This window comes from Bombina bombina, unplaced genomic scaffold, assembly GCF_027579735.1.
Source record: "Bombina bombina isolate aBomBom1 unplaced genomic scaffold, aBomBom1.pri scaffold_948, whole genome shotgun sequence".
Taxonomy (NCBI): Eukaryota; Metazoa; Chordata; class Amphibia; order Anura; family Bombinatoridae; genus Bombina; species Bombina bombina.
Window position 1 is genome coordinate 98,744 of NW_026512741.1, and position 22,500 is coordinate 121,243.

At 39.5% G+C, this 22,500-nt stretch overlaps 1 protein-coding gene across 1 annotated transcript in view; it reads right to left on the reverse strand.

The window, feature by feature from the left end:
- Window positions 1–21,667, reverse strand: part of LOC128644518 (SWI/SNF-related matrix-associated actin-dependent regulator of chromatin subfamily A containing DEAD/H box 1) — a gene marked incomplete at its 5' end in the record, with an annotated part of 92,014 nt that extends 70,347 nt beyond the window's left edge. Inside the window, 1 exon segment of the mRNA XM_053697102.1 lies at window positions 21,572–21,667. Within this exon segment, the coding sequence (XP_053553077.1) occupies window positions 21,572–21,667 (96 nt within the window).
- Between the last annotated feature and the right edge of the window lie 833 nt (window positions 21,668–22,500).

The window sequence follows — 22,500 nt, forward strand, 5'->3', positions numbered from 1 at the left end:
TTTCACCACAGTGTCTTAAAGCCTTAAAAGTATTGCACACCAAATTTGAAAGCTTTAACTCTTAAAATAACGGAACCGGAGCCGTTTTTATATTTAACCCCTTTACAGTCCCTGGTATCTGCTTTGCTGAGACCCAACCAAGCCCAAAGGGGAATACGATACCAAATGACGCCTTCAGAAAGTCTTTACTATGTATCAGAGCTCCTCACACATGCATCTGCATGTCATGCTTCCCAAAAACAAGTGCGCAATAGAGGCGCGAAAATGAGGCTCTGCCTATGATTAGGGAAAGCCCCTAGAGGATAAGGTGTCCAATACAGTGCCTGCCGGTTATTTTACATAATTCCCAAGAATAAAAAAATTCCTCAAAGCTATGAAGTATAAAATATGCTTATATATCAATCGTTTCAGCCCAGAAAATGTCTACAGTCTTAAAAGCCCTTGTGAAGCCCTTTTTTTCTTATGTAATAAAAATGGCTTACCGGATCCCATAGGGAAAATGACAGCTTCCAGCATTACATCGTCTTGTTAGAAATGTGTCATACCTCAAGCAGCAAAAGTCTGCTCACTGTTTCCCCCAACTGAAGTTAATTCCTCTCAACAGTCCTGTGTGGAAACAGCCATCGATTTTAGTAACGGTTGCTAAAATCATTTTCCTCTTACAAACAGAAATCTTCATCTCTTTTCTGTTTCAGAGTAAATAGTACATACCAGCACTATTTTAAAATAACAAACTCTTGATTGAATAATAAAAACTACATTTAAACACCAAAAAACTCTAAGCCATCTCCGTGGAGATGTTGCCTATACAACGGCAAAGAGAATGACTGGGGAAGGCGGAGCCTAGGAGGGATCATGTGACCAGCTTTGCTGGGCTCTTTGCCATTTCCTGTTGGGGAGGAGAATATCCCACAAGTAAGGATGACGCCGTGGACCGGACACACCTATGTTGGAGAAATATATATACACATATATATATACATATATATATATATATATATATATATACATATATACATATATATATATATATATATATATATATATACATATATATATATATATATATATATATATACATATATACATATATATATATATATACATATATACATATATATATATATATATATATATATATATATACATATATATATATATATACACATATATACATATATACATATATATACATATACACATATATACATATATATACATATATACATATATATACATATATACATACATATATATACATATATACATACATACATACATATATACATATATACATACATATATACATATATACATACATATATATATATATATATATATATATATATATATATACACATACATATATATATATATATATATATATATATATATATATATATACACATACACACACATACTGTATATACACCCAGTACTGTGCAAAAGTCTTAGGACATTATAGCAATGGGATGATGACCATATATAATTATTTCTCAGTCTCTATTAGACAACCAAAAAATACAGGATATTTGTATGCAGTATTAAGAAACGGAAGAAAAAAAAATCTGAAAAACTGCTTCTATAGGCTAAAGTGGCAAGTATTTAGTGTGAACTCCCCTTACACTTGAGCAATAGTAGGAACCTGGCTCTCGTAAACCTAAAAGGAATGGTACCCTAATTGTTTGTCCTACTATTTCATGTAAAAATGACAGCTGTGAAAAAAACAGAATTTATGCTTACCTGATAAATTACTTTCTCCAACGGTGTGTCCGGTCCACGGCGTCATCCTTACTTGTGGGATATTCTCTTCCCCAACAGGAAATGGCAAAGAGTCCCAGCAAAGCTGGTCACATGATCCCTCCTAGGCTCCGCCCACCCCAGTCATTCGACCGACGGACAGGAGGAAATATATATAGGAGAAATCATATGATACCGTGGTGACTGTAGTTAGAGAAAATAATTCATCAGACCTGATTAAAAAAACCAGGGCGGGCCGTGGACCGGACACACCGTTGGAGAAAGTAATTTATCAGGTAAGCATAAATTCTGTTTTCTCCAATATAGGTGTGTCCGGTCCACGGCGTCATCCTTACATGTGGGAACCAATACCAAAGCTTTAGGACACGGATGAAGGGAGGGAGCAAATCAGGTCACCTAAACGGAAGGCACCACAGCTTGCAAAACCTTTCTCCCAAAAATAGCCTCCGAAGAAGCAAAAGTATCAAATTTGTAAAATTTGGCAAAAGTGTGCAGTGAAGACCAAGTCGCTGCCTTACATATCTGGTCAACAGAAGCCTCGTTCTTGAAGGCCCATGTGGAAGCCACAGCCCTAGTGGAGTGAGCTGTGATTCTTTCAGGAGGCTGCCGTCCGGCAGTCTCATAAGCCAATCGGATAATGCTTTTAAGCCAAAAGGAAAGAGAGGTAGAAGTCGCTTTTTGACCTCTCCTTTTACCAGAATAAACAACAAACAAGGAAGATGTTTGTCTGAAATCTTTAGTAGCCTCTAAATAGAATTTTAGAGCACGGACTACGTCCAAATTGTGTAACAAACGTTCCTTCTTTGAAACTGGATTCGGACACAAAGAAGGTACAACTATCTCCTGGTTAATATTTTTGTTGGAAACAACTTTCGGAAGGAAACCAGGCTTAGTACGCAAAACCACCTTATCTGCATGGAACACCAGATAGGGCAGAGAACACTGCAGAGCAGATAACTCTGAAACTCTTCTAGCAGAAGAAATTGCAACCAAAAACAAAACCTTCCAAGATAACTTGATATCTACAGAATGTAAGGGTTCAAACGGAACCCCTTGAAGAACTGAAAGAACTAGATTTAGACTCCAGGGAGGAGTCAAAGGTCTGTAAACAGGCTTGATTCTAACCAGAGCCTGAACAAATGCTTGAACATCTGGCACAGCTGCCAGCCTTTTGTGAAGTAAAACAGATAAAGCAGAGATCTGTCCCTTCAGAGAACTTGCAGATAATCCTTTCTCCAAACCTTCTTGTAGAAAGGATAGAATCTTAGGAATTTTTATCTTGTTCCATGGGAATCCTTTAGATTCACACCAACAGATATATTTTTTCCATATTTTATGGTAAATTTTTCTAGTTACAGGCTTTCTAGCCTGAATCAGAGTATCTATTACAGAATCTGAAAACCCACGCTTTGATAAAATCAAGCGTTCAATCTCCAAGCCGTCAGTTGGAGGGAAACCAGATTCGGATGTTCGAATGGACCTTGAACAAGAAGGTCCTGTCTCAAAGGTAGCTTCCATGGTGGAGCCGATGACATATTCACCAGGTCTGCATACCAAGTCCTGCGTGGCCACGCAGGAGCTATCAAGATCACTGAAGCCCTCTCCTGATTGATCCTGGCTACCAGCCTGGGAATGAGAGGAAACGGTGGGAATACATAAGCTAGGTTGAAGGTCCAAGGTGCTACTAGTGCATCTACTAGAGTCGCCTTGGGATCCCTGGATCTGGACCCGTAGCAAGGAACCTTGAAGTTCTGACGAGACGCCATCAGATCCATGTCTGGAATGCCCCATAATTGAGTTATTTGGGCAAAGATTTCCGGATGGAGCTCCCACTCCCCCGGATGGAAAGTCTGACGACTCAGAAAATCCGCTTCCCAATTTTCCACTCCTGGGATGTGGATTGCAGACAAGTGGCAGGAGTGATCCTCCGCCCATTGAATTATTTTGGTCACTTCTTCCATCGCCAGGGAACTCCTTGTTCCCCCCTGATGATTGATATATGCAACAGTCGTCATGTTGTCTGATTGAAACCTTATGAATTTGGCCTTTGCTAGTTGAGGCCAAGCTTTGAGAGCATTGAATATCGCTCTCAGTTCCAGAATGTTTATCGGGAGAAGAGATTCTTCCCGAGACCATAGACCCTGAGCTTTCAGGGGTTCCCAGACCGCGCCCCAGCCCACCAGACTGGCGTCGGTCGTGACAATGACCCACTCTGGTCTGCGGAAGCTCATTCCCTGTGACAGATTGTCCAGGGTCAGCCACCAACGGAGTGAATCTCTGGTCTTTTGATCTACTTGAATCGTCGGAGACAAGTCTGTATAATCCCCATTCCACTGTCTGAGCATGCACAGTTGTAATGGTCTTAGATGAATTCGTGCAAAAGGAACTATGTCCATTGCTGCAACCATCAATCCTATTACTTCCATGCACTGCGCTATGGAAGGACGAAGAACAGAATGAAGTACTTGACAAGAGCTTAGAATTTTTGTTTTTCTGACCTCTGTCAGAAAAATCCTCATTTCTAAGGAATCTATTATTGTTCCCAAGAAGGGAACTCTTGTTGACGGGGACAGAGAACTTTTTTCTTTGTTCACCTTCCATCCGTGAGATCTGAGAAAGGCTAGGACGATGTCCGTATGAGCCTTTGCTTCTGACAGAGACGACGCTTGAATCAGGATGTCGTCCAAGTAAGGTACTACTGCAATGCCCCTTGGTCTTAGAACCGCTAGAAGGGACCCTAGTACCTTTGTGAAAATCCTTGGAGCAGTGGCTAATCCGAATGGAAGTGCCACAAACTGGTAATGCTTGTCCAGAAAAGCGAACCTTAGGAACTGATGATGTTCCTTGTGGATAGAAATATGTAGGTACGCATCCTTTAAATCCACGGTAGTCATAAATTGATTTTCCTGGATAGTAGGTAGGATCGTTCGAATAGTTTCCATTTTGAACGATGGAACCTTGAGAAATTTGTTTAGGATCTTGAGATCTAAAATTGGTCTGAATGTTCCCTCTTTTTTGGGAACTATGAACAGGTTGGAATAAAAACCCATCCCTTGTTCTCTTATTGGAACAGGATGAATCACTCCCATCTTTAACAGGTCTTCTACACAATGTAAGAATGCCTGTCTTTTTATTTGGTTTGAAGATAATTGAGACCTGTGGAACCTTCCCCTTGGGGTTAGTTCCTTGAATTCCAGGAGATAACCTTGAGAAACTATTTCTAGCGCCCAAGGATCCTGAACATCTCTTGCCCAAGCCTGAGCAAAGAGAGAAAGTCTGCCCCCCACCAGATCCAGTCCCGGATCGGGGGCCATCCCTTCATGCTGTTTTGGTAGCAGTGGTAGGCTTCTTGGCCTGCTTACCCTTGTTCCAGCCTTGCATTGTTCTCCAGGCTGGTTTGGGTTGTGAAGTATTACCCTCTTGCTTAGAGGATGTAGAATTAGAGGCTGGTCCGTTTCTGCGAAAGGGACGAAAATTAGGCTTATTTTTAGCCTTAAAAGACCTATCCTGTGGGAGGGCGTGGCCCTTTCCCCCAGTGATGTCTGAAATAATCTCTTTCAAATCAGGTCCAAATAATGTTTTACCCTTGAAAGGGATGTTAAGCAATTTTGTCTTGGAAGACACATCCGCTGACCAAGACTTTAGCCAAAGCGCTCTGCGCGCCACGATAGCAAACCCTGAATTTTTCGCCGCTAATCTAGCTAATTGCAAAGCGGCATCTAAAATAAAAGAGTTAGCCAATTTAAGTGCTTGAACTCTGTCCATAACCTCCTCATACGAAGATTCTTTATTGAGCGACTTTTCTAGTTCCTCGAACCAGAAACACGCTGCCGTAGTGACAGGAACAATGCATGAAATTGGAAGTAATTTTTTATCCATAGGATCTTTGAAAGCACAACTATCTTCGATAGGAATAGTAGTGCGTTTGTTTAGAGTAGAAACCGCCCCCTCGACCTTGGGGACTGTCTGCCATAAGTCCTTTCTGGGGTCGACTATAGGAAATAATTTCTTAAATATAGGGGGGGGGGGGACAAAAGGTATGCCGGGCCTTTCCCACTCTTTATTTACTATGTCCGCCACCCGCTTGGGTATAGGAAAAGCGTCGGGGGGCACCGGAACCTCTAGGAACTTGTCCATCTTACATAATTTCTCTGGAATGACCAAATTGTCACAATCATCCAGAGTAGATAATACCTCCTTAAGCAGTGCGCGGAGATATTCTAATTTAAATTTAAATGTCACAACATCAGGTTCAACTTGTTGAGAAATTTTTCCTGAATCTGAAATTTCTCCCTCAGACAAAACCTCCCTCATGGCCCCTTCAGATTGGTGTGAGGGTATGTCAGAACAGTTATCAGCGTCCTCTTGCTCTTCAGTGTTTAAAACAGAGCAATCGCGCTTTCTCTGATAAGTAGGCATTTTGGATAAAATGTTTGCTATAGAGTTATCCATTACAGCCGTTAATTGTTGCATGGTAATAAGAATTGGCGCACTAGATGTACTAGGGGCCTCTTGTGTGGGCAAAACTGGTGTAGACACAGAAGGGGATGATGTAGTATCATGTTTACTCCCCTCATTTGAGGAATCATCTTGGGCAATATCATTATCTGTGGCATTACTGTCCTTACTTTGTTTGGACACTATGGCACAATTATCACATAAATTTAAATGGGGAGACACCTTGGCTTTCATACATATAGAACATAGCTTATCTGATGGTACAGACATGTTAAACAGGCTTAAACTTGTCAACAAAGCACAAAAAACGTTTTAAAATAAAACCGTTACTGTCACTTTAAATTTCAAACTGAAAACACTTTATTACTGAATATGTGAAAAAGTATGAAGGAATTGTTTAAAATTCACCAAATTTCAGAGCTTTAACCCTTAAATTAACGGAACCGGAGCCGTTTTTACATTTAACCCCTATACAGTCCCAGCTATATGCTTTGCTGAGACCCAACCAAGCCCAGAGGGGAATACGATACCAAATGATGCCTTCTATAAGCTTTTTCAGTGATTCTTAGCTCCTCACACATGCATCTGCATGCCTTGCTCTCCAAAAACAACTGCGCATTAGTGGCGCGAAAATGAGGCTCTATCTATAACTAGAAAAGGCCCCCATCTGAAAAAGGTGTCCAATACAGTGCCTGCCGTTTTTCTAAACAATCCCCAAGATTATAATAACCATTAATAGTTAGAATCTGCAAAATATGCCTAGTAAAGCAATCGTTTTAGCCCAGAAAAATGTCTACCAGTTTTTTAAGCCCTTATGAAGCCCTTTATTCTTTTATTTAACTAAGAAAATGGCTTACCGGTCCCCATAAGGGGAAATGACAGCCTTCCAGCATTACATAGTCTTGTTAGAAATATGGCCAGTCATACCTTAAGCAGAAAAGTCTGCCAACTGTTTCCCCCAACTGAAGTTACTTCATCTCAACAGTCCTGTGTGGAAACAGCAATCGATTTTAGTAACTTCTGCTAAAATCATCTTCCTCTTACAAACAGAAATCTTCATCTTTTTTGTGTTTCAGAGTAAATAGTACATACCAGCACTATTTTAAAATAACAAACACTTGATTGAAGAATAAAAACTACATTTAAACACCAAAAAACTCTTAACCATCTCCGTGGAGATGTTGCCTGTGCAACGGCAAAGAGAATGACTGGGGTGGGCGGAGCCTAGGAGGGATCATGTGACCAGCTTTGCTGGGACTCTTTGCCATTTCCTGTTGGGGAAGAGAATATCCCACAAGTAAGGATGATGCCGTGGACCGGACACACCTATGTTGGAGAAAAGGACTATTAGGTATGAGTGAGATGAGTGGGTATTTATAGGGTATTTTTAGGAAACTTTGCCTCCTCCTGGAATCTATATCCCATCAGTAACAAGCTTGTTGACTCTCAACACCTATATGAAAGAAAGGTCTATTACATCAGGCGTGTGCAAGACATGCTTGAGCATTACATACACGTGGTATGAGTTTAATTAATTGGATGATTGCCAATAAGACCAAATTTCAATCACATCACTCCATTGAAAATGCCAAAAATCACAAAATTTGACAGACATAAATCATCCTTTTGGATCAGCAGGGCCACTCTCAAAAGGGAAATCAGCAATTAAAATGGATAGTCAAGATGTGGCATCATCATGCGTTCTGGAAAGTGCCCGATTGGGAATGTTTTTATTTTTTAGCATGATAACGATCCCAAGCACACTGCTAATGCAGTAAAATCATATTTGGAGAGAAAAGTCGCTGTTAAAACACTGACAGTTATGGACTGACCTCCACAGAGTCCAGACCTGAATATTATAGAGGCAGTATGGGATCATCTGGACAGAGAAATAAAAAAAAAAAAAAAAAAAAAACACAACTTAAATCTAAAGAAGAACTCTGGGAAGTACTAAAAGAAGCCTGGTGTAATATATCAGAAGATTAATCAGGACAGTCTGATGTAGAAAGCTCCTTTATTTGATTCAATCGATCGCCGCTCTTCGCTCCTACAGCAGCCCATGGCGTTTTCACTTTTTAGCCAATAGCCGTGCGGTATATCCGGCTTGGTGCCCATGGGAGTCAGATTTACCGCATGGCTATTGGTTAAGAGGTGAAAATGTCACCTCTTAGCCAAAAAATTTTTTAGCCATGCGCTGCTGTAGGAGCAAAGAGCGGCGATCAGTTGAATAAAATAAAGGAGCTTTCTACATGAAGTATCTTAAACTTCATGAATGAAAGTGCCTTTTATTTGTTTCAATAGTAAATCCCAGCGTTTGTAAAACGCCAGGATTTACTTTCAATTTAAGCAAATTCAAACCAAAGGAAATCCATTTAAAGGAACATGAAACCCACATTTTTTATTTCACGATTTAGAAAGGGAATGCAATGTTAAACAACTTTCCAATTTACTTTGATTATCTTTTTTTTTTTAAATATATCTTTATTTACCAATTTGGTATACAAATCAAGTAAGAGATAAAGCACAAGGGAACAGAATAAGAGGGACCAGGGGGATACAAAGATCTTGTAAATACAGTACATTTAGAGCAAATACAGAAAACTTCATATTCTCTATAGATAAACAAACTTTTTTCTTCATATCTTAAAACAGACTGTATTCAGCCCAACGTCTGTGGGAATGAATCTCCTGGCATTGCCCCTTTCAAGGAATATTTTTCTAAACAAATATTCGCAGGTTCCTGCATAGTATCAATAAATACATTTTATACCGAATTGGGGTTTTTCTGATGAAAATAAAAAAGACGTCTTATAATCAAACAAGTCAATAAAAAAAAAAAAAAAAAAAAAAAGGACAAGCGAATGTAGGCACCTCACCCCTCTCGCCCTAACATCCTCTTCTCCATCCACGTTAGCTTTTTGATTTTATTTCTAGTCAATGTAAACCTGAGTCTAGCTATTCATTTTCCTTTGCTTACTGCAGCTTGATCAGTACCATTCAGTTGGGAAAACATTTGAAAGAATCAATGTCTCAAAGAATTCCGATCTATGAAAATTACGGACAATCGTAAACTGAATAGCCAGGGGATAGGACAAAATAACCTTTAGCCATTTCAGGAAAAACATTTTGATCCTTTTCTCTTCTAGGGGGGCTATATTCATTTGTTCAAAAACTATCTGAGCGTGTATGGTATTTATAAAACAGCCCATTGTAGGAGCTTTTCTATTCTTCCAATCTTTTAGTATAAGATTGCGACCAAGCATAATTACCGTATTAATAAGGTTAATATTAGCTCCATTATGGTCCGTGTTGTAGAGAAAGAAGATATGTTTAGCTTGGATTTTTAGCCTAAAGTCTAATACCTTATTAAGCCAAAATTCCACTTTTCTCCAGAACTGGGCCATTTTGGGGCAATTCCAAAAACAATGTATTATATCTGCACGCGGATTATTGCATCTTGGGCATTTTGCTACCGAGTTCAGATACCATTTAGATAGTTTCCAGGGTGTCAGGTAAGCATTATTCAGTAATTTTATATGTGATTCTTTCCATGCTGACGGAATATTCGCTCCTTGTGTCCATTTGTAACTTGCAGTCAGCGATTCTGCAGAGATGTCCGTAAAGGAAAGATTCCACTTTAGGACTAAATTATCTCTAAACATTTGGGCCTGCTTTGCGAGCATAATTTTGTATAATAACGCTATGCTATGTTTACCTGACTTATAGCTAGCTATATATTTTTCGACCTCCCCCCAACCATTCATATCTGAATTTGATTTATTAATTCCTGTTATATAATGTCTAATCTGAAGGTAGGCAAAGAAGTTCTTGTTGGGTAGACAAAATTCTCTCGCAATATCTTCAAAGGTTTTTATCTGGGACATGTTATTTAAACATTTATATATATATATATATATAAAGTAGTCCTTTATGCATCCAAGTTTTGTATATTTCATGCGAGATGCCAGGTGTAAATTTAGGGTTACCTCGTATCGGGAGGAACGGGGTAATTTCAAAATTGACTTTGAGCATTATACTGAGTTTCTGCCATGCTTCGATAGTATTAGATAGTATCTTTAGCTTTTTAATATGAGATGGTAATTGTATCATTGGACAATGTAATAGGGCTTTCAGGGAGAAGGGTGCGCTCAGGCTTTCCTCTATGGATAGAAGTGTAAGATAGTTGACTTCTGATAACCAGTCAATTGCCGATCGGGCTAATATAGCAATGTTATACTTTCTAATGTCTGGAAAAGATAAACCTCCTTCTTCCAATCTCGGTGTTAGTTTAGCTATAGAGAGCATGTGTCTTTTATTATTCCACAGGAATTTGGCACAATCTGCGTTGAACCTTTTATTATCTTGGGACCGAATAAACAGTGGGATGTTTTGCATAATATAGATCAGTTTGGGGAGTAAGATAGATTTAATAATCATTACTTTGGCTGAAAGAGAAATAGGGAAATTACTCCATTGTAGCAATTTCTCGGATGCTTTTTTAAAAAAGGGAACATAATTTAAACTGTACCATTGCTTGGGGTCAGCATGAAAGTATATTCCAAGATATTTAATACTGAGTGTATCTTGGAAAGGATATTCTTGAAGACTATCTTTATTTTTATTGATCCATAAGATTTCAGACTTATTGGCGTTAATTTTGTAGCCCGAAATGGAACCAAACAAGTCAATGACCCTTAGGGCCTGTGGTATGTTTTTCTTTGTATTTTTAACATATAAGAGCAGGTCATCCGCATACAAGGATAGAACAAGTTTTTCTTCCCCTAACCTAATTCCTTGCAGCTCTTGCCGCATCATTATAGCGAGTGGTTCTATGGCCACATTGAATAATAGCGGTGAGAGTGGGCAGCCTTGTCTCGTCCCCCTGTATAGTGTAAGGTATGTAGTGTGGCTACCGTTTATTAATATATTAGATCTCGGATGGTCATATATGGTTTTAATGAATTTAAGAAACTGGCCTGTAAAACCAAATTGTGATAACGTGGTGAAGAGGTGGTCCCAGATTATAGCATCAAATGCTTTTTCGGCATCAATTGTTATTAAAGCAAAGTCCTGTTTAATTACTGTTTTATCTGAGAGTTTATTCCATAGATAATCTAATACTAGTGCTACCTTCCGTGTATTTTTGGTTAGTGATCTTTGGTGCATGAAACCCACCTGGTCCAGGTGTATAATTGGGTCTAAACATATTTTCAATCTGTTGGCGATGATGTGAGTTAATAGCTTATAATCTGTATTAAGCAATGAGATCGGTCTATATGACTTAGGATCTAATGCCGGTTTACCCTTTTTCAATATCAATGTTATTGTAGACTCAGAAAAATACTTTGATATAGTTTGGCCCTCAATAAAATAACCATTAAATAGTTGTACTAAGACATCTGTTATCTCTATTATGAGTATCTTGTACATTTCAGCGGGCATTTGGTCTGGGCCCGGAGCTTTATTAAGTTTAGCATTTTTAATCGCTTCCACTACTTCTTCTTGAGTTATTGGTCTATTTAGCTCATTGGCCATTTCTTGTTCTAATTTAGGGAGGCTAATTTTGTACCAAAAGTTAGCGTTGTAATTAATATCGATTTCTTTAGCTGCATATAGATTTTGATAGAATTTCAAAAATACGTTTTTGATTTTATCTTGATCTGTTACTCTTTCTGTCCCATCATAGATAGCTTCTATTACATTAAATTTTTTCCTAACTTTATCTAGTCTAGATAGGAACTTAGCTGACTTCCCATATTGGCCTTTATACTTAGCACTTATCTTTAATTCTTCCCATGCAACTTTCTGTTTAATAAAGATATCCCTTTCTGTTCTGGCCCCATTATACTTATCTCTTAATCTCCTGGAAGGATTACTTATATATTTTGAGTATGCATTCTGGACTTGCTTAGAGAGCTGATTCTCCTTCATCTGCTACTTCTTTTTTTTTTAATCATATAGGCTTTAATCTCACCTCTTAGATAGGCCTTTGCCGTTTCCCAAAAGATTTCAGTCTTTTCTCTATATGATCTATTTAGAAAGGCAAATTCTTTCCATTTATGTGTTAACCAGTTATTAAATTCTAGGTCGTTAACTAGATATTTTGGGAAGAAAAAATAATTTCTTTAATTTCTCTGAAAAGAATGAAAGTGTATATCTAAAGAGATAATTGCGTGATCCGAGATCAAGATGTCAAATATCTTTGTTTGAGTGTCTAGTTTAATCAAAGAACTAGATATCAGAAAGAAGTCTATTCGGGGTAAAGAACCATAAGTTTTTGAATCGCAAGTAAAGGACTTCGTGTCAGGGGATTGCAAACGCCAGATGTCATGTAGTTTCAAATTTTTACATAATTGCTTAAATATTCTGGACTTCTGACCAGAGAAAGTGGAGTTCCTGGGACTAAGTTTGTCTAGGGTTTCTGAAGGTATTAAGTTGAAATCACCCGCTAAGACTATATTCTGATCCATAAAATTGGTTAACATAAATACTAAGCTGTTCCAAAAAATAGGGTCTGTTTTATTAGGACCATACACATTGCAGATCACCATTTTAGCACCCTTGACCTGTATCTCCAGTAGAACCCATCTTTCATCAGGGTCTAAAGTTATTTTTATAATATTATATGTCAATTTTTTATTTAACAGGATAGCTACTCCTTTTTTCCTTCTGGAACAGGGGGTGGCAATCACCTCCCCAACCCATTTACATTTTAGCTTGACAACTTCCTCTTGTTTTAAGTGTGTTTCTTGTATTAGAGCTATATTAGGGTTATGTTTACCCAGTTGTCTAATTATTGTTTTCCTCTTGATTGGGGAGGTAATGCCACCCACGTTCCAGGAAAGCAGTCTAATGTTACCCTTTCATCTTTTCAGTCTGTTATATAAAAATTGAGAGAGATTGGGGACAAAGTACAGGTAGAAGGGGGGGAAGGGGAGAGGGGGAGAGCCGAAAAAAAAAAAAAAAATGATAAAAACATAATTTATGCTTACCTGATAAATTCCTTTCTTCTGTAGTGTGATCAGTCCACGGGTCATCATTACTTCTGGGATATTAACTGCTCCCCTACAGGAAGTGCAAGAGGATTCACCCAGCAGAGCTGCATATAGCTCCTCCCCTCTACGTCACTCCCAGTCATTCGACCAAGGACCAACGAGAAAGGAAAAGCCAAGGGTGAAGTGGTGACTGGAGTATAAATTAAAAAATATTTACCTGCCTTAAAAACAGGGCGGGCCGTGGACTGATCACACTACAGAAGAAAGGAATTTATCAGGTAAGCATAAATTATGTTTTCTTCTGTTAAGTGTGATCAGTCCACGGGTCATCATTACTTCTGGGATACCAATACCAAAGCAAAAGTACACGGATGACGGGAGGGATAGGCAGACTCTTTATACAGAAGGAACCACTGCCTGAAGAACCTTTCTCCCAAAAATAGCCTCCGATGAAGCAAAGGTGTCAAATTTGTAAAATTTGGAAAAAGTATGAAGCGAAGACCAAGTTGCAGCCTTGCAAATCTGTTCAACAGAGGCCTCATTCTTGAAGGCCCAAGTGGAAGCCACAGCTCTAGTAGAATGAGCTGTAATTCTTTCAGGGGGCTGCTGTCCAGCAGTCTCATAAGCTAAACGAATTATGCTACGAAGCCAAAAAGAAAGAGAGGTAGCGGAAGCTTTTTGACCTCTCCTCTGCCCAGAGTAAATGACAAACAGAGAAGACGTTTGTCGGAATTCCTTAGTTGCCTGCAAGTAAAATTTTAGAGCCCGGACTACATCCAGGTTGTGCAGTAGACGTTCCTTCTTTGAAGAAGGATTTGGGCATAAAGAAGGAACAACAATCTCTTGATTGATATTCCTGTTAGTAACTACCTTAGGTAAGAACCCAGGTTTAGTACGCAGGACTACCTTATCCGAATGAAAAATCAAATAAGGAGAATCACAATGTAAGGCTGATAATTCAGAGACTCTTCGAGCCGAGGAAATAGCCATTAAAAATAGAACTTTCCAAGATAACAACTTTATATCAATGGAATGAAGGGGTTCAAACGGAACGCCCTGTAAAACATTAAGAACAAGGTTTAAACTCCATGGTGGAGCAACAGTTTTAAACACAGGCTTAATCCTGGCCAAAGCCTGACAAAAAGCCTGACAAAAAGCCTGGACGTCAAGGAACTTCTGACAGACGTTTGTGTAACAGAATGGACAGAGCTGAGATCTGTCCCTTTAATGAACTAGCAGATAAACCCTTTTCTAAACCTTCTTGTAGAAAAGACAATATCCTAGGAATCCTAACCTTACTCCAAGAGTAACCTTTGGATTCACACCAATGTAGGTATTTACGCCATATCTTATGGTAAATCTTTCTGGTAACAGGTTTCCTAGTCTGTATTAAGGTACTAATAACTGACTCAGAAAACCCACGTCTTGATAAAATTAAGCGTTCAATTTCCAAGCAGTCAGCTTCAGAGAAGTTAGATTTTGATGTTTGAAGGGACCCTGTATCAGAAGGTCCTGTTTCAGAGGTAGAGACCAAGGCGGACAGGATGACATGTCCACCAGGTCTGCATACCAAGTCCTGCGTGGCCACGCAGGTGCTATTAGAATCACTGATGCTCTCTCTTGTTTGATTCTGGCTATCAATCGAGGAAGCAACGGGAAGGGTGGAAACACGTAAGCCATCCTGAAGTCCCAAGGTGCTGTCAGAGCATCTATCAGGACTGCTCCTGGATCCCTGGATCTGGACCCGTAACGAGGAAGCTTGGCGTTCTGTCGAGACGCCATGAGATCTATCTCTGGTTTGCCCCAACGTCGAAGTATTTGGGCAAAGACCTCCGGATGAAGTTCCCACTCCCCCGGATGAAAAGTCTGACGACTTAAGAAATCCGCCTCCCAGTTCTCCACTCCCGGGATGTGGATTGCTGACAGGTGGCAAGAGTGAGACTCTGCCCAGCGAATTATCTTTGATACTTCCATCATAGCTAGGGAGCTTCTTGTCCCTCCCTGATGGTTGATGTAAGCTACAGTCGTGATGTTGTCCGACTGAAACCTGATGAACCCACGAGTTGTCAACTGGGGCCAAGCCAGGAGGGCATTGAGAACTGCTCTCAATTCCAGAATGTTTATTGGCAGGAGACTCTCCTCCTGACTCCATAGTCCCTGAGCCTTCAGGGAATTCCAGACGGCACCCCAACCTAGAAGGCTGGCGTCTGTTGTTACAATTGTCCAGTCTGGTCTGCTGAATGGCATCCCCCTGGACAGGTGTGGCCGAGAAAGCCACCATAGAAGAGAATTTCTGGTCTCTTGATCCAGATTCAGAGAAGGGGATAAGTCTGAGTAATCCCCATTCCACTGACCTAGCATGCACAGTTGCAGTGGTCTGAGGTGTAAGCGTGCAAAGGGTACTATGTCCATTGCCGCTACCATTAAGCCGATTACCTCCATACATTGAGCCACTGACGGGTGTTGAATGGAATGAAGAGTGCGGCAAGCACTTTGAAGTCTTGATAGCCTGTCCTCTGTCAGGTAAATCTTCATTTCTACAGAATCTATAAGAGTCCCCAGGAAGGGAACTCTTGTGAGTGGAACGAGTGAACTTTTCTTTTCGTTCACCTTCCATCCATGTGACCTTAGAAATGCCAGCACTAACTCTGTATGAGATTTGGCAGTTTGAAAGCTTGAAGCTTGTATCAGAATGTCGTCTAGGTATGGAGCTACCGAGATTCCCCGCGGTCTTAGTACCGCCAGAAGAGCACCCAGAACCTTTGTGAAGATTCTTGGCGCTGTAGCCAATCCGAATGGAAGAGCCACAAACTGGTAATGCCTGTCTAGGAAGGCAAACCTTAGGTACCGGTAATGATCTTTGTGAATCGGTATGTGCAGGTAAGCATCTTTTAAATCTACAGTGGTCATGTACTGACCCTCTTGGATCATAGGTAAAATTGTCCGAATAGTCTCCATCTTGAACGATGGAACTCTTAGGAATTTGTTTAGGATCTTTAAGTCCAGGATTGGTCTGAAAATTCCCTCTTTTTTGGGAACCACAAACAGATTTGAGTAAAACCCCTGTCCCTGTTCCGATCGTGGAACTGGATGGATTACTCCCATTAACAAGAGCTCTTGTACGCAGCGTAGAAAAGCCTCTTTCTTTGTCTGGATTGTTGACAATCTTGACAGATGAAATCTCTCTCTTGGAGGAGAGTATTTGAAGTCCAGAAGGTATCCCTGAGATATTATATCTAGCGCCCAGGGATCCTGAACATCTCTTGCCCAAGCCTGGGCGAAGAGAGAAAGTCTGCCCCCCACTAGATCCGATCCCGGATCGGGGGCCCTCAATTCATGCTGTTTTGGGGGCAGCAGCAGGTTTCCTAGTCTGCTTGCCCTTGTTCCAGGACTGGTTAGGTTTCCAGCCTTGTCTGTAGCGAGCAACAGCTCCTTCCTGTTTTGGTGCAGAGGAAGTTGATGCTGCTCCTGCTTTGAAATTACGAAAGGAACGAAAACTAGACTGTCTAGTCTTGGCTTTGGCCTGAGGCAGGGCATGGCCTTTACCTCCTGTAATGTCAGCGATAATCTCTTTCAACCCGGGCCCGAATAAGGTCTGCCCTTTGAAAGGTATATTAAGCAATTTAGACTTAGAAGTAACATCAGCTGACCAGGATTTTAGCCACAGCGCCCTGCGTGCCTGAATGGCGAATCCTGAATTCTTCGCCGTAAGTTTAGTAAGATGTACTACGGCCTCCGAAATGAATGAATTAGCTAGTTTAAGGACTCTAAGCCTGTCCGTAATGTCGTCCAGAGTAGCTGAACCAATGTTCTCTTCCAGAGACTCAATCCAGAATGCCGCTGCAGCCGTGATCGGCGCAATGCATGCAAGGGGTTGCAATATAAAACCTTGTTGAACAAACATTTTCTTAAGGTAACCCTCTAACTTTTTATCCATTGGATCTGAAAAAGCACAGCTATCCTCCACCGGGATAGTGGTACGCTTAGCTAAAGTAGAAACTGCTCCCTCCACCTTAGGGACCGTTTGCCATAAGTCCCTTGTGGTGGCGTCTATTGGAAACATTTTTCTAAATATCGGAGGGGGTGAGAACGGCACACCGGGTCTATCCCACTCCTTAGTAACAATTTCAGTAAGTCTCTTAGGTATAGGAAAAACCTCAGTACTCGTCGGTACCGCAAAATATTTATCCAACCTACACATTTTCTCTGGTATTGCAACTGTGTTACAATCATTCAGAGCCGCTAACACCTCCCCTAGTAATACACGGAGGTTTTCCAGTTTAAATTTAAAATTTGAAATATCTGAATCCAGTCTGTTTGGATCAGAACCGTCACCCACAGAATGAAGTTCTCCGTCCTCATGTTCTGCCACCTGTGACGCAGTGTCTGACATGGCCCTAATATTATCAGCACACTCTGTTCTCACCCCAGAGTGATCACGCTTACCTTTTAGTTCTGGTAATTTAGCCAAAACTTCAGTCATAACAGTAGCCATATCCTGTAATGTGATTTGTAATGGCCGCCCAGCTGTACTCGGCGCTACAATATCACGCACCTCCCTCTGAGCGGGAGATGTAGGTACTGACACGTGAGGCGAGTTAGTCGGCATAACTCTCCCCTCGTTGTTTGGTGAAATTTGTTCAATTTGTACAGATTGATTTTTATTTAAAGTAGCATCAATACAGTTAGTACATAAATTTCTATTGGGCTCCACTTTGGCATTGCAACAAATGACACAGGTATCATCTTCTGAATCAGACATGTTTAACACACTAGCAAATAAACTTGCAACTTGGAAATACAATTCAAATAGAATAATATTAAAACGTACTGTGCCTTTAAGAAGCACAGAAGATCTATGACAGTTAAAAATTAATAAATTGAAACAGTTATAGCCTCAATCCTTGTAAACAACACAACTTTAGCAAAGGTTTAATCCCATTAGCAAAGATAACAATTTCTGAAAGCAGGAAACAAATTACAGAATAAAAGTTTTTATTTCAGTCAAACTATAATTCTCACAGCTCTGCTGAGAGAAATTACCTCCCTCAAAATAAGTTTTGAAGACCCCTGAGCTCTGTAGAGATGAACCAGATCATGCAGGGAATACAATGAGTTGCTGACTGAAATATTTGATGCATAGTAAAAGCGCCCCTCCCCCACACACACAGCAGTGAGGGAGAACAGAAACTGACAGAAAAAACAGATTTAAGCAACTGCCAAGTGGAAAAATGGTGCCCAAACATTTATTCACTCAGTACCTCAGCAAATGAAAACGATTTTACATTCCAGCAAAAACGTTAAACATAATCTCTAGTTATTAAACAGCTTTATGTCTTTCTTACAGTGTAATTCTAGTGAAGTACCATTCTCCCAGAATACTGAAGTGTAAAGTATACATACATGACATTATATCGGTATGGCAGGATTTTCTCATCAATTCCATTGTCAGAAAATAAAAACTGCTACATACCTCTATGCAGATTCATCTGCCCGCTGTCCCCTGATCTGAAGTTTACCTCACTCCTCAGATGGCCGAGAACAGCAATATGATCTTAACTACTCCGGCTAAAATCATAGCAAAACTCTGGTAGATTCTTCCTCAAACTCTGCCAGAGAGGTAATAACACACTCCGGTGCTATTTTAAAATAACAAACTTTTGATTGAAGATATAAAACTAAGTATAATCACCATAGTCCTCTCACACGACCTATCTAGTTGCTGGGTGCAAGAGAATGACTGGGAGTGACGTAGAGGGGAGGAGCTATATGCAGCTCTGCTGGGTGAATCCTCTTGCACTTCCTGTAGGGGAGCAGTTAATATCCCAGAAGTAATGATGACCCGTGGACTGATCACACTTAACAGAAGAAAAAACCATTCCAAACAAAACTAAAATTATTTACAACAGAAACCTTAACAACCAGAGCCTGGTATACTTTCTCTATATGTTTACACACTTTTTCCATATTGGGCAGGAGCGGTAGCGCACTACATGGCAGATACATGCATACTCTATTTTATAGCTGTCCCAGCCCTCATGTGAGTGTTAGCTTATGATCTGTAAAGTAACCTTTAGCTTCTTCTACATTGTCTAATCTGACTATGCCTTCCTTTTCTTCTATAATTATCCTTGCGGGATAGACTAGTTTTGCTAAGAAACCTTCTTTTATCAATTTGGTACAAAAAGGAGCCATTTCTTTCCTCCTGAAAGCAGTGTCAGCGGAATAGTCTTGGAACATTAAGATTTTATTATCTTCTATGTGAAAGTTATCTGTTTTCCTATATAGCCGGAGAATATTTATCTTATCTTGGAAATTTAAGAACTTTATCAGAATTGGTCTATATATATTTTTACCATTGGCTCTGCTTCTAGGGGGGCCCAACCTATGCGCCCGTTCTACCGCTATTGGTATTTGCAAATGATCTACTCCTAGAGCTTGGGGCAGTATTGTCGTAGCAAAATATAATAGATCTTTTGATTGGTCTGACTCAGGGACACCTATGATTTTTAAATTGTTCCTCCTTGAGCGGTCTTCAAGGTCATCTAACCTAGTGGTTAGATTCATATTTTTCTTTTCTAACTCTAAAATTTTTTGGGACTGGTTGTTAGTTATGTCCTCAACTTCTGAAATTCTGTCTTCTGCTTCTGAAAGTCTATTAGCAAATACTTTTAATTCTGACGATAGACTAGAAATTTGAATCTTTAGATGTTCAAACTGCGGGAGCAAGACATGCTTGAGCATTGCATACACGTGGTATGAGTTTAATTAATTGGATGATTGCCAATAAGACCAAATTTCAATCACATCACTCCATTGAAAATGCCAAAAATCACAAAATTTGACAGACATAAATCATCCTTTTGGATCAGCAGGGCCACTCTCAAAAGGGAAATCAGCAATTAAAATGGATAGTCAAGATGTGGCATCATCATGCGTTCTGGAAAGTGCCTGATTGGGAATGTTTTTATTTTTTAGCATGATAACGATCCCAAGCACACTGCTAATGCAGTAAAATCATATTTGGAGAGAAAAGTCGATGTTAAAACACTGACAGTTATGGACTGACCTCCACAGAGTCCAGACCTGAATATTATAGAGGCAGTATGGGATCATCTGGACAGAGAAATAAATAAAAAAAAAAAAAAAACACAACTTAAATCTAAAGAAGAACTCTGGGAAGTACTAAAAGAAGCCTGGTGTAATATATCAGAAGATTAATCAGGACAGTCTGATGTAGAAAGCTCCTTTATTTGATTCAATCGATCGCCGCTCTTCGCTCCTACAGCAGCCCATGGCGTTTTCACTTTTTAGCCAATAGCCGTGCAGTATATCCGGCTTGGTGCCCATGGGAGTCAGATTTACCGCATGGCTATTGGTTAAGAGGTGAAAATGTCACCTCTTAGCCAAAAAATTTTTTAGCCATGCGCTGCTGTAGGAGCAAAGAGCGGCGATCAGTTGAATAAAATAAAGGAGCTTTCTACATGAAGTATCTTAAACTTCATGAATGAAAGTGCCTTTTATTTGTTTCAATAGTAAATCCTAGCGTTTGTAAAACAATTTAAGCAAATTCAAACCAAAGGAAATCCATTTAAAGGAACATGAAACCCACATTTTTTATTTCACGATTTAGAAAGGGAATGCAATGTTAAACAACTTTCCAATTTACTTTGATTATCTAATTAGCTTAATTTTCTTGGTATCCTTTGTTGAAAAGCATATCTAAATTAGGCTCAGCAGCTACTGATTGGTGGCTGCACATAGATGTCTCGTGTGATTGGCTCACCCGTGTACAAGGATATCTGAAGAATGAGCCAAATTAGAGAAGAGAAGTAAATTAGAATCTTGTTTAAAACTGTATTCTCTATCTGAATCATGAAAGAAAAAATTTGGGTTTCATGTCCCTTTAAGACACAACATTTACATAAAAAATGTGTGCAAAGATTTCTAGGGAAGTCAAAAAGTAAATCAGTAACCTAGGTTTTCAAAATGCTACAATCTGCCTAAACCTGCTCTTTTTGCCTGCCAGAAAAAGCAAGAGGTTATTTAAATGTCTTTTTAGTAGGGGAAAAAAACTTGGTAAGTCACGTGATAATTTTAAACATTCTGTATTTGTCTTTTATTCTATGAAATGTAAAAGCCAATGTAACCAACCAGAATCAACATACATTGGAAAGCAGTAAATAAAGCAAATAAATTGGTGAGAAACTTGCGTTTCAGCTTCAAAAACATGAAAATTGATTCATATCCCAAGTATTATACAATTAAAGAAGAGTTGGATTAAAGAAACGAATAGCATTTTGTTAGAAAAAAACAAAAACAAACACCTTTATGACAACAAGACAACTAAACATTACCTCACTTTTTACTCTTCTAAGTATAAATGGTTTCATTATCTGTTTAGCATGAGCGATCCTCTCCTTTTCAAACGTACTTTGCTCATCAGTAGATTTCTAAAAGGGAACAAAAATCTATTAATGCAAATCAACAACAGTGATTTTTCACACAAAAAGAATAATTGATGCCCTCTTCAGGTATACCTAGAAAGTTTCACATCTAGGATACACAGAGTAAAACCTTTAGTATGTATGTGTAAATATATATATATATATAAATATATATATATATATATATATATATATACACATACATATACACACACACACATACATATACACAATATCTAACAAAGGTGAGTACACCCCCAGATTTTTGTAAATATTTTATTATATCTTTCTTTTCATGTGACAACACTAAAGAAATTACACTTTGCTATAATGTAAAGTAGTGAGTGTACAGCCTGTATAAATGTAAATTTGCTGTCCACTCAAAATAACTCAACACACAGCCATTAATGTCTAAATCATTGGCAACAAAAGTGAGTACACCCCTAAGTGGAAATGTCCAAATTGGGCCCAAAGTGTCAATATTTTGTGTGGCCACCATTATTTTCAAACACTGCCTTAACCCTCTTGGGCATGGAGTTCACCAGAGCTTCACAGGTTGCCACTGGAGTCCTCTTCCACTCCTCCATGACAACATCACGGAGCTGGTGGATGTTAGAGACCTTGCGCTCCCCCACCTTCCGTTTGAGGATGCCCCACAGATGCTCAACAGGGTTTAAGTCTGAAGACCTGCTTGGCCAGTCCATCACCTTTACCCTCAGCTTCTTTAGTAAGGCAGTGGTCATCTTGGAGGTGTGTTTGGGGTAGTTATGTTGGAATACTGCCCTGTGGCACAGTCTGCGAGGGGAGGGGCTCATGATCTGCTTCAGTATGTCACAGTA